At 37.5% G+C, this 13577-nt stretch overlaps 1 protein-coding gene across 2 annotated transcripts in view; it reads left to right on the forward strand.

Moving 5' to 3' along the window:
* The window catches only part of PARP8 (poly(ADP-ribose) polymerase family member 8), a 187803-nt gene that overhangs the window by 141915 nt on the left and 32311 nt on the right, over positions 1 to 13577 (forward strand). For both annotated transcript variants that reach the window (XM_081320533.1, XM_081320534.1), the window contains exons 12-14: positions 858 to 1422; positions 4712 to 4765; positions 4868 to 4963. In XM_081320533.1, the coding sequence (XP_081176659.1) occupies positions 858 to 1422; positions 4712 to 4765; positions 4868 to 4963 (715 nt within the window). The remainder of the gene's footprint in view (positions 1 to 857; positions 1423 to 4711; positions 4766 to 4867; positions 4964 to 13577) is intronic.

Raw genomic sequence — 13577 nt, forward strand, 5'->3', positions numbered from 1 at the left:
GCCGAAAGCGGCAGCTTTGCAGACGGGCCGTCGCCGTCGGGCAACCGGGAACCGGTTCCATCTCATTTTTAAAAAAATGGCAGCCGCGTGCGTCCGCGCATGCGCAAAAAACCTTTTTGCGCATGCGCGTGCATGGACACACGCACGCGGCTCCCTCTTTTTTTAATTTGTGATGGAACCGGTTCCCAGTGGCTCTTTTTCTTTTTTAGGTTGCCGACCCCTGTAGTATACCGATACTATTTGGTTCAGAATATTTTTTTTCTTGTTTTCCTGCTCTAAAAACTGGGTGTGTCTTATGGTCAGGTGCGTCTTATGGTCCGAAAAATACAGTAGTTAGTCTGCTGCCTGGCTTTCTTCAGTTTGACACCTATTATATTTTTGGGACTGCCAACTTATTTGCTGTTCATAGAATGATTTTAATTGATTTCATTGTCACTGCAACCAATCATAAGCCAATTGGAAGACCTTCCATCTACTTTACATGCAGCAAGTTACAACCTCAATCTCTTCAAATAATTCAAGAAAGACTCCTATCTTAAATTTGGGAGAATATTTTCCCTTCAGTGCAAGAAACTGAATGAATTACAGGTTCTGATGTTCCTACATTTGTATTCTTGGCAAATCTGATAACAGAAAGTTCCACACATTTGTCAAAAATAAAGGATGTGTGGGTGTATATGTGTGCATCGCTGTTTCTGTTATACCACACATATATTGAAAACCAGCAAAACATTTACTGGTTATATGGAAGATCTACAATTTGAAGCTGAAGAAAAACACGTTCATGTTGATGTGTCTCATACTAATGTAGGGTCTACATGTACTCTAATTAATTCTTCTCTCTGATTGTCTTTAAGGTCGCCGAGTTATCCTCCACCAGGCTGTGGAAAAAACAAATCAAAACTGAAACCTGAACAAGATGGTATCTCAAAAACCCACAAGTTATTGAGGAGGACTTGTTCTAGCACAGTTAAAGCTGAGGACTCATGTGTGGCAAAATCTCACAGAACCTTTGGTCGCTCGCTGTCCAGCGATCCTAGGGCTGAACATGCAATGACCATTAAGTCACACAAACTGTTGAACCACTCTTGCTCTGCAACCATTAAGCAGGATGAAGGCATCACGTTAAAGTCCCACAAACTGCTAAATAGACCGTGCTCTGGGGATATGCGATGTGAGCACAACAGTACTTTGAAGCCCCACAAACTTTTAAGCAGGTCTTATTCCAGTAATCTTAGGATGGATGAATTAGATGGGTTGAAGAACCACAAGTTACTCAGCAAGAGTTATTCCAGTGCCCCCAAATCATCTAAAATGGAACTTTTCAAAGAACCCACAATAACAGAGGGCAGGAGACTCTCTCTTACCTCAGGGCTTATTGGTATCCTAACACCATCCACATCTTCGCCATCGCCATCTGCTGTGCGTAAACTGTTTTCTTCTGTGAGCTTTTTTCCTTCCCACATACTTTTAGAATGGTTAAATGAACAGGCATCTTAGGAAGCCAGAATATCTTTGTTTATAAATTTGGAACCACATTAAAAAAAGTTGAAACTTTAGGAAAAAAAATATTCCTTCTACATATCCAAACTTGGTACACATTGCAAGCCTTAAGCATCACTGTGCAATTCAGTATGATGGCCCAGTTACCTTTGTCAATGAATGACCTGCGATTTTATGGCTGGTTTATGAGTTTTGTGCACATTTTATATTAATTTCATTTGAAATTATTTGAATATTATTTTCAGAATTGGCAGGTAACTTGATCTGAATTACCAGTTCTTGATCTATACTGCTAAATGTTGCTGAATTAAACTATAATTCTTAGGAAATATTGGCTAAGAAGTAAATGCTATAGGGTTTAGAGGAGATAAAATGAAAGGATATGCTACTATACAGGTTAGACATTTATTGCTTTACTGTGTATAAATTCTGGATGGATGGATTTTTTTCAGCAAGTTGTGTTTGTATGCTGTGGGTGGGTGCACATGTCTGTATCTAATGTCTGTAAGTTATGATTGTTGTGCACTAATTCATACATCCAGAAGATTTTTGGCATTTTCTCATTATAGCGATATTTAATGGAGTTATTATAACCAATCTTCCTTCAGACATTACATTGTTTCATACACAATGTACTCTAGGAAGTAGCTCTCACAGATATACTAAATAATGCCACAAGGTATAATGGGAAATTCTTAGTACTAAGAATAGAATGGTCCACTTTCTTTCCTACAGTAAAAGCAGAAATGATTACTGAATAACCTGTATCATGTCTTGCACTAAACCAGGGGTCAGCAACCTGAAACAGTGAAAGAGCCACTCAGAACCGGTTCCCTCACAAAAGGAAAAACTAGGAGCCGCAAAAAATGTGTGCGCACACGCGTACATGCGTGCATGCGCAGAACAGGGTTTGACTGAAGAGTGGAGCCAAGGCGAGATATGCACCTACCCTGCATATTTGAATTGATTGAACTTTTTTACTCCCACTTTTTTTTTGGGGGGGACTGCACATGGCAGAGGACTGGGAGCCGCAGGAGACGGCTGAAAGAGCCGCATGCGGTCCAGAGCCGCGGGTTGCAGACCTGTGCACTAAACAATCCAATTTTATTTTCTCATGCTATGAACTATTATGTCTTTGTGGCAGTTAGTATGTACAGGAAATAATATGTGTGTATAGATGATATTAGCATACATAAAGCAATATAATCCCAATCTGTAACAATTGAGGAAAAAGATGGCCTGCAGTTTCCAGCACTCCCAGACAGCATAACCCTGGTCACATTGACTGGGATTCATAGTCCCAGTGCTTCTGGAGCAATGCTTCTCAACCATGGCAACTTTAAGACATCTGGACTTCAACTCCCAGGATTCTGGGAACTGAAATCAAGACCACTTAAAGTTGCTAAGGTTGAGAATTAATGCTCCGCAGGAGAGAAAGTGATTTAGCCTGGAGGGAACTTCAGTAGTGTGCATTCAAGTATGATGGAAGGATCTCTCTAGAGGTACACTATTGCTGGGTGATCCATACTAGAATTACTACTAATTACTACTAAGATGCTGATGCATCGTGAATAGTTGTCATTGCATCACTGCTAGAATCTTTGCAGCTTCTAACCAGCTGTGACCCAAGAATATATATGTTTATTATTCCATGAAGTCAGAATAATAATGTAAGGGCAAGCTTGAGATAGTTCATTAGTTTGAAGAGCTGAAATAAGAGAATACCACAAGAAAGTGTTCCACTTCCTAACAGGAATTTTCTTATCCCATAATGTTTTCCATAAACTATTTTGTGGTTCCCCACCCCACTCCCAAGTGATTTTATAGACCATGTTCAGGTGATTGGGATACACCTCCTGATATTTCATCTTTTCTGCATTTGAACATATTGATATTTCCTTCTTTTTCTCAGCTTTGGCTACTTATCTGTCGACACTCCCTAACTGAGTTATTGTAGGGAGCAATGATGCATATCGATAGTATTTTTAAAAAGGTTTCTATAGTATGTATTTATTTATATTTATAAATCCAAGTTATTATTTTTCTTACACAAGAAGGTTTTTCAGCAAAACCTCCACTTTCAAGGAAGAAAACATTTTTTGGACAAACAGTTAAGGAAGACGCACAAAAATATATAGTCTTCTTTCTCTTCCATCTCCTGCTTCTTTTTTGTCTGAGACCTCTACTGCTCACAGCTCACATAGAGCTATGCAAAACTACTCCGGAGCTTTGATTTCCAGAATTAATCCACAGATCAAAGCTAAGGGTGCTTCTGTCCTTTGGGAGCAGAGGAACAGGCTTCATAAAGTTTCCTAGTCTCATTTGATAAAGTCTCTTTGAGAAGTCTTTGGAAATCTGTTTCAGACAAATAAATGAATATAACTTGTGCAAGATTTTGAACTTCCTTGCACACTAGGGCTGACTTTGGTTTCAGGCTTTCTGGATCTGGACTCACCTCTGCTGAAGAAATAAGCTTCTTTAGGCCAAGGTGACACTTTGTTAAGCAAATCTTAGACAAAATCAAATTTGTGCTTTAACTTCCTAAGTTAATTGAGTTACATGCAGTTAATAGGATTACTTTTCAAATATTTAACTTTATACCCCTTCCATCATGTTAAAATTAGAAATAAAGAACTAAAGGAATTTTTTTCAGCCATAGGTAACCAACCTGACATTTCAGGTTGTGTTCTTCCAGTATAAAAAAAAGAAAGAAGGAGGGAGGGAGGGAGGAAGGAAGGAACTTATTACATATTAGAACACTAGTTCTTGTCACCAAATATGGTCTGGATCGGAGGAACAAACTCCAAACTCTCAATAATTAACAGTGATGGTAATGGAATGGGATCTTATGTATTCAAAGCATGTGCCTAACCAGTATTGGTCTTAAGTTTCTCTTGGGGTTTTATTATTGATGAATATTGAAGTAGCATTTTGAAAAGGACAGATTGTTTTCACTTTTTTGCCCCTTGGAAATGAATTATTTTCAACTTTTTCCCCTAGTGCATTGATAAATGAATGCACTGGGCACAGAACTACTTAGAAAGATCCAACTAAATTCCAGAGAAATAGCAAATGGTTCTGGATGCCCTCTGGGAACTGAATACTGTTTAGTTTGCATGGTTATATTATAAGTAATACTAAATTATATCAAGGCTTATACATATTCAAACTTACAGCATGATGTTACTTTTTCTTTGTTTTTAAACAGCCAAATTATGGTGCAAAATCTGTTCCTATAAGAGACCACGGCTTTCTTGTGCAGGTAGGTGAGAATGCCTGATGAGTTTCACAAACTTGGAGGAGGCTGAGCTGCTTATTAATTATTTTAAGCAGATTGTATTATTCTCTTTTCTGTTGTTCTCAGACAATTGAGTTTGCTGAGCAGAGGATACCTGTACTAAATGAATATTGTGTAGTTTGTGATGAACCACATGTATTCCAGAACGGACCCATGCTCAGGGTAAGCTCAATAAACTTCACAATAAACTTTGTAATATGGTTTGATATGGGTGCTTGTGCTTCTTTAAGAAATTTGCAGGGGAGGATAGAGTAGAATTATAATTCACATCATCTGCCACAGATTTAAAGATTGATTTATCAAGCTTGTCATGTTCTTCATTTGGATTCTGTGACTCTTAATTTGAGGCAATGGAGATAATGCATATTTGAAACTGAAATAAAATTATGGTTTGAACAGATAAGATCAGTTCTTTTGTACCAGTGTAATATTAGCTACAGGAGCATAGGACAGTGAAGTAAGCAGATACACATGCCCCTACGTGCAGGCTATAGTCTTTTTTTATTGTGGATTTGATGGAATAAGCCTGGAACTTTTATGTGTGAGGTTAATGGTCACTTCTAATTCTCAACTAGTTGGTTCATTCTATTGTGGTAGTAATTCATTATAAGTTGAGAATCTAGGTTGATAGTTTAGCAACTTTGCAGATCTGTGTGTGTGAGGACAGAGAGAATTAAGCATGTTTCTATTCAGTTAATACTTGGATTGAAGACCCAATGGACAGTTCACATCATTCCCAGGATCTTCTCATAGTAGTGCGGATAAGAGAGCCTATGCATATTAGGTGGCTGTTTTGTATGATGGACTGTTTGACATTTGTCTTAGTCCATCCTTTAAAGTGACTGCTTCACTGAATCTCAGTATATGGCCCATCTTCCTGAAACGTAATTTCATGCGCATACACCATAGGTAGACAGCCTTGGATCAGCCTTGATAAATGCTGCAAAGTTCCCCCTTCTCAGCTTGTATCTTTAGTACATGTTATGAAGAAGAAGAATGATGCATTTCTATGTGCATTGGAAAAAACCTGAGAGGACAAAAAGTCCTGTCCATTGGTTCACGTCCTTGAAGAATATTAAGTGATGAGAAGGAAAAAATAATGATGGACAGGGCTAGCTACATTATGTCAGAATTCTCACATGTAGTCAGTGAATGCATTATGAATGAATGTCTCAAAATCTTATATTAGTAGCATAATATTAATATTACAATATTTCAGCACTAACGCTTTGTTGAAAATGTATTCTGCCATTTTTCTTCCTTCACTTAAATGGGGGAAAATGCTTTCAAGTTTTCTTCCAGAGGAAAAGAAAGATTTGGTGAAATCATAAGGCATCATAAGGTCTTCTTAAATACCCTGCCACAAATCTGACTTCTATTCCAAACAAAAGCTATCTAGACTTACAACAGTTGGGTTCTCAACTTTCTCTTGCCATTTTCCATCTCTGTTCAAGCATACCTTTCTGAGCTATAGTCATTTCATTTCTGCCTATTGGGAATAGTTTTTTGAGTGAAACCTGAGGGAGACCAGACCCTCATTTCAGCTTCTTAGCACATCACAGAAAGAGTGAGCTAGCTGTTGCCTTCTCTTAGGATAAATAGCTTCAAAAGAATCTCAGAATAACAATGAAGGCGATTAGGAATTGAAGAACTGAGAGTTTACAGCTGAACCTAAGCAAGGAAACAAACAAACAAACAAGGATTATTGGGGGGAATAGTGTTCTTATTCCCACCTCTTACATTATTGGAAATAATGGAAATAATAGGACAGTTTTTCTGTAATGCATGGTGTAATTTGGAATCCAGCATTGATGCCTTGCATAATTTCATTGAAGCATAGGGTTGCAAGATTCCCCTCTCTATTCTGCACAATGTAAAATAACCCTTAAAGGAGAATATCTGTAACTCACAGTTGAAATCGGGGTTCAAATTCTCTTATGTTTGTAGGATTACTTTACATGGGGTCCTTGGTGCTCTCTAAGTTTATTTTTTTGCAGATGTTTCATTACCAAAACTAGGTAACATCATCAGTGCAATGATGATGTCTAATTTGGGCAATGAAACGTCTGCAAGAAAACTACCAAGCTTAGAGAGCACCAAGGATCCCTCGTAAAATAATCCTACAAGCATAAGAGAATTTGAAGATTAGACCTTAATTGTAAATACTTGACTATTTGCAATAAATCTATATTAAATAAAAATGAATCCCTTTATTATTTTCCACTGTCCTTATGGATTAAATGAATGCATACCCTTAATTCCCATCTGCTGAATTGCTGTATCCCAAAGAGAAGCTTGGCAAGATTTGGCATCTGGATGCTTGTGGGACCAACCATATCGATGATGATGATGATGATGATGATAATAGACATATGATTTGATGATCAAGTACCTAGAAATAACAGGAGTCAGTAGAAACATGAACAGTTTTGTGCAAAGATCAATAGCACAATGGAAAATGGTGTTCCTGGTGAATGGTGATAGACTAGGAGAGGTTGATACAAAGAAAGGAATCTTTCAGGGAGACTCATTATCACCACTACTGTTTATTATTGCACTAATTCCTTTGACAACCATACTGAACAAGTCAGGCCATGACTATCAAACATCAAAGACATTGCCATCAAGCCAATTAATACTTGAGCAATTCCAGTCATTAGATACACAACTAGAGTAGTAGACTAGGCTCAAGCAGAATTAAAAGCTGTGGATATGTAGACTAGAAAAATAATGACAATGAATCTTGCCTTTCATTGATGAAAAAATGTTGACAGACTTCTTAACAAAGAGCACAGGTCAGTGTGGAATTTTGCAAGTACACCAGACAATTGAAGAAAAGAAAAGGTCATTGGAAGAGTACCTGAAGGAATTGAATACTTGTACAGTACTACTATTGAAACTAGTATATCTTTTAACATCAAATACAACAAACATCTGTCTATTCCAAGTCCTTGGGAAGGGCTTGAGAGCTAGATAAAAATGTCAAATCCAGTCTAAACATCTGACTCACCATGCAGTGAATCATAATAATATTCAGATTGTACAAGTAGATCACACAGACTGATTATAAACAATGATATAAGACAGCTGCCCAAATGATTTACTGGAACATCTGTAAAGATTATCAAGTGCTAGCAATGAAAAAAAAATAGTGGGAACATAATAGAAATTGTTCTAATTTAGCATTAAACTCTCTAAGTAAAATAATTATAATTTGCGTATGCAAAGTAATTATTTCTAAACATACCTAATAGAATTATAATAAAATGATATATTTAGTGAAATAAAAACTTTTACCAGTCCAAGTTCAAAATCTTTGTATCTGAATTTCATGGCCAGTATACAAGTAGTTCATGATTTATGACCATAATCGGACTGGAGTTTCTGTTGTAAGTCATTATGATGGTAAATTGAGTTCGATGTGATTTTATGACAATTTTTATGGTGGTTGTTCCAAGAGAATCACAACAGTCATTAAGTAAATCCAGTTTTCCCAGTAGGCTTTTTTGCCTTTTTTACTGGAAATTTGGAAAAAGAAATCAGTAGAAAGAGTCACAAATCGTGATCACAAGATGCAGCAACTGGTTGTAAATGCAAGCCAATTTACAAGTGCCAGAATTGCAGTCACATAATTACGGGAATGGAGCAACAATCATAAGTGCAAGTACAGGCCATAAGTCATTTTTTTCTGTTATAACTTTGAGCCATTGTTAAACTAACAGTCATAAGTCAGGGACTGCCAGTATGAGGAAGATTATCCCCAATATATAATTTCTCACCTTGCCATTGCAGTTCTTCCTTAGTAAGATTGCTCACTCTTTATTCTTTAACTTTAGGGTAGAGATATACCATCATTGAAAACTAGAGAGAATAGAATAGAATAGAATAGAATAGAATAGAATAGAATAGAATAGAATAGAATAGAATAGAATAGAATAGAATAGAATAGAATAGAATAGAATAGAATGGAATGGAATGGAATGGAATGGAATGGAATAGAATAGAATAGAATAGAATAGAATAGAATAACAAGAGTTGGAAGGGACCTCAGAGATCTTCTAGTGCAGGGGTGTCAAACTCAATTTCATTGAGGGCCACATCAGCACTGCGGTTGCCCTCAAGGGGCCGGGTGAGTGTGGCCTGGGTGGGCGTGGCCTACTGGGTGGGCGTGGCTAGAGTGTGTATGGCCTACTGGGTGGGCATGGCCAGCTCTACATCGTTCGCATCAAGGGTGCCTATGGGGGCCCAGGCAGGAGTGGCAGAAGGAGGGTCTCTGGGCCAGGGCCAAGGCAGTGGGGGCCGTTCCCTCACTGTTTCCAGGATGGCTTCGCAGGCCACATGAAACCACTTCGTAGGCTGGATCCAGCCCCCGGGCCTTGTGTTTGACATGTCTGTTCTAGTGTAATCCCCTGCTCAGGCAGGAAACCCTATAACATTTCAGACCAATGATTGTCCAATCTCTTCTTAAAAACTTCCATTCACAACTCCTGGAGGCAAGTTATTCCACTGATTAATTGTTCTGTCAGGAAACTTCTTAGTTCTAGATGGCTTCTCTCCTTGTTTATTTTAGACAGTTTAGAGACAGTTTGTTTTTTGAATTGGAACCACATTGTCAATGCTTCCAATATAGACAGCTATTATAAAATTCTTCTTTCCTCTGTTTAAATAGTGACTGTTGCTCTTCTTAATTTAAAAAATAGTGTTTAACAAACTCCAATCTGGTACTGGAGAGTCTATACCTGGATGCCAGGCAGCTAAACTCAGTCCCTCCCTCTCATTTTCTAATTGCTGGGCTTGAGAAAAAATAGGGTTAAGTTGAGGGCTGATAAAAGAACATTGCCCCAATTCAAGGTTCCTGAGGGTAGAAATAATTTGTGATAATGAATGGCAAGTTGTGGGTAGAATATGGAGTGGAGCCAGGGTTAGGGTTTATGCTGGGGGCAACTGATGAAAATGTTTCTTTAGCTTGTTCAGACTGATCCTAGGAAGCCAACTGTAATAAATCATCTTATTCTCTGAAATAAATCTTATTCTCCAACTAATTATATAACATCTGCACTACATTGACCAGTTGGACAGTTTTTAAATTTATATTTTTTTTGTATGGTTTGGACTAGAACACTTTTGTATTTATTTATTTATTTATGGGAAATGTTGTGGTCTCAGAGATTGGTTTTAGCAACATTTCCATGGAGGAACAACTAGGGGGAAGATGTTAAGAGACTCCATTGCAGCAGTGGCTGACTGCAAGATAGATTTATCTGTTTCAAGCTTGTTTTAAGATCAATTGTCATTCCTTGGGGAGAAGTGTCAAACAACTGAGATAAATCTTCCTCAGCTTCCAAAAACTCATTTGAAGCCTGTATCTTTTCTTTAATTGCATAAGATATTTTTTCCCTCTATTCTTCCTATTCTGACCTTGAAGTTGAAGAAGTTCTCCCTTTTTACAGATAGTGGCTAGTTATGTTTAGGAGCTCTAGAGCTTGTAGCATCCTCCGTGGCTTGGCTGTCCTCCCAGAAATTAGCAAGGACTGGATACAGCTGTTGTTAAATTACACATATTGGCAGAATGTAAAGCCTCCTTAGAAAGTTAGCATTATCCTTTTAGATAGATGGCTGCTAGGAAGCTGGGAGATTTCTTTAAGCTCATTAGAGTATACTTGCAAAACAAAGAAGCTTTTTCAGAGAATTTTTGTACAGTCTGTACATTTTATGGCTTAGAGGTAGTTTTGGAAACATATGAATCGCTATTTAGTTCCATAACTGATTGGGAAATGTAGTTTTCCATTGAAGACTTTTAATACATCTCTTTTTTTATTGGCACTCAGAAATTGATCAAATGTTAGCAACCAATTCTTAACAACCAAATCCAAGTCTCCCATTTAAATTACTCCTAATATAAATGGCATCCTCTCTTGCCTATTAGATCCTCACCTTCAGAGAAAGGGCAATCATCCCAGTCTAATGATGGATAATAATTATTAACCAAGGTTACAAGGAGAGAAGGAAAAGGAGGGAGAGACTTTCATGTAGCATGCTTAAAACTGGAATTAGTCTTTTATCTTTGGTTGCCTAAAAGTCATTGTAACCTTATATTGTTTGGAATTTTCTCTCTGTTGCATCCCAGACTTGCTTTTTCCTTTTTGATCTTTTCATCTTATTTCTTACTCCTGCTTTAAATTTTTATCATCTTCTGTTAGCAATTGAAATTGTGTACAAAACTCTACTATATCCTCAGATTTTAAATCTACTTGATTAAAACTAAGATTTGCCTGAGTCCCTCTCTATTCCATTTCTTAATCTTTGGAATGAAGAAAAAAAAATGAAAGAAGTCAAAAAGCAGTTTCATAATTTCCCTTCCCATTTCTCTTTCAAAATCTCTGCCATGTACCGGTATCTGCTTTTCCTTAATTAGGAACGTGCATATACATTTTCCTTCATGGGCAGAGATGAAGACGAAACAAGAAATTTTGAAATCAGAATCCAACCAAATGAGTTAATTGCTCCTTTCCCATGTTTCTGTTATGTCAGTTCACTTTTTTTAAGAAAAAGAGAGATGAAAAGAAAGAATGGGTGCAAGTAGTTAATATTTAATCCAACTTCGTTCAAAATATTACTGGTAAGACTAGAAAACAAGTGCTTGGTAATGTGAAGTCTGGAATTATGACATGCTAAATAGGAATTGGGGAAAAAAGAGGAAGAGACATTTAGGTGCTGTGTTCCTTAACTTGTAGCCTTTTTGTGGCTCTTTTGAAGGTGAAGCTAGGGAATTGAGTTGTGTTCCTTCTCTTTTAGTTATGGATATTCTCAATACATAAAGCTATGTTTACATAATAAATCATACTGTGGTCAGTTATGAGTCAACACTATCCTGATTCACACAACCTGTTTAGATAACAGTTGTGGAATGTAGTCCAGACTTCCAGGAGGCAGGGAGTGCATTCTACAGAATCAAAAGGCCGCAAAATTTGTGTGGGAAGAAGAGAGTCAAAACAGCCCATCCTAGGAGTACTCAGAGTATATTTTAATGGTTTAAGTAGTCTGCTTTAATTTGGCATGATTTCTACCTGTAAGTGAGGAACAATGAAAGAAACTGCTTAGAAGAACCTCATCATGTCCTTCTTGGTTTTAGAGCCTGACATCAGTACACAGTGCAGTATATTCTCACCACACAGTGATTCACAAACATTCCTATTAGCCTAGCATAGTAGATTGTATGAATGCAGCCATAGAGAGGAGGGTTTGTACTCCATTGAATCCATGGTGACAGTGCTCTGGTGAAACGCCTTTTTCTTTGCCAATCTCTCTTTATGATCCCTTAGGATCATCCAAATCCTACATCAAGATAAAATCTTGACCGCTACATTTTCTTTCTTTCTTTTTCCTATTCTTCTCCCCTTCTGGCTATTGGCATTTGCAAGCCAATTGGTTTGTTTGTTTATACTATTTACATGGCTGCCTGTCTCGATACAGTGACCGCCAAAAACATAAGTACTAAACCTATCAGTGGCATTTGTGGAGATTGGGAAAGAGATGATCAAAATAAGCAAGAAGGCAGTTAACTTAAATGCCCATTCAGAACCACATTTAACCAATGATTCAGACTAACTCAGTTCAGTTGATATATCTAAACCATTTTGATAATCCAAATCAAGTTAAATCAGTCTGGATGCATTCATAAACATTAAAAACACTTGTGCCTGTGAATGAAATGTATTCAAACTTGTCCAAACTAAATCATTTGACAAAGTCAAATATTCACATAAGCCAGAACTCATTTTCAGTCATTTATGTAGCGGAATAAGACTCCTTTAAAATGATTGATTCCTGAATCTGTGAAGCCTGCCACAATTATTTTTCTTCCATTTGTGACATGTCCTCTACAGTGCCATCTTGTGTTGAAATGTCAGGCCACTTTTCTTCTTTCATGTTAAAATAAATTAACAGCGAAACTCACAAAAAATGCCACAGAGCCAAGTAGTTCTGAGATAAGGATATGTCTGATAAAGGGTCAGATATAATTAATTGACTAATTAAAACATGGTCTATAAGGTAGAAGGGGTAAAGCGGTAGCTCAGCAGTTAAGACATTGGCTTGTTGACTGCAAAGCCAGCAGCCCAGGTTCAAGACCCAAGTGCCATGCTCCTGTGCTCTTGCCAACCTAGCAGTTCGAAAGCATGTAGATGCAAGTAGATAAATAGGTACAATTACGCTGAGGAGGTAATAGCATGATGTCACGCTGGCCACATGACCATGGAAATGTCTTCAGACAGCTCTGGCTCAACAGCCCTTGAAACGGAGATGAACATCACCCCCTTGAGTCAGAAATGAGTAGCAGAGTAAAGTCCACAGGCACTGCTTTACCTTTTTATTACAAGATCATACTAGCTCTAAATTACTGTTTCATTAAGTGTTGTTGCCTCTGACAAAAAATATGATTTATTTTGCTGACAGTAATCACTGTTTTCAATTGGCACAAACTGTTGTTTGGTTTTCCAAATGGTGGTTGTCTCTTTCTTTATACTTTTTTCATACTTCAGGAATTTTTTTTAATTAATTCTCCAGTCATCTTTGCTGCTCTCCAATGAACTAGTACTATTTTAGCCATATCCTTCTTAAAAGCTCAGTTTTTCCAACTCTTCCTCAACAAGAGTGAATTGGGTCTGATCTTTTTACCCTTAAAAATTCTGCTTACTGCAGACAGCACCTCTGGGGGACAAATAGCACTCATGGGCAGGGAGACTTGAGAAGGATATTTACCAAATAATAGATGCAG

Source organism: Vipera berus (genome assembly GCF_964194415.1).
Source record: "Vipera berus genome assembly, chromosome: 2".
Taxonomy (NCBI): domain Eukaryota; kingdom Metazoa; phylum Chordata; class Lepidosauria; order Squamata; family Viperidae; genus Vipera; species Vipera berus.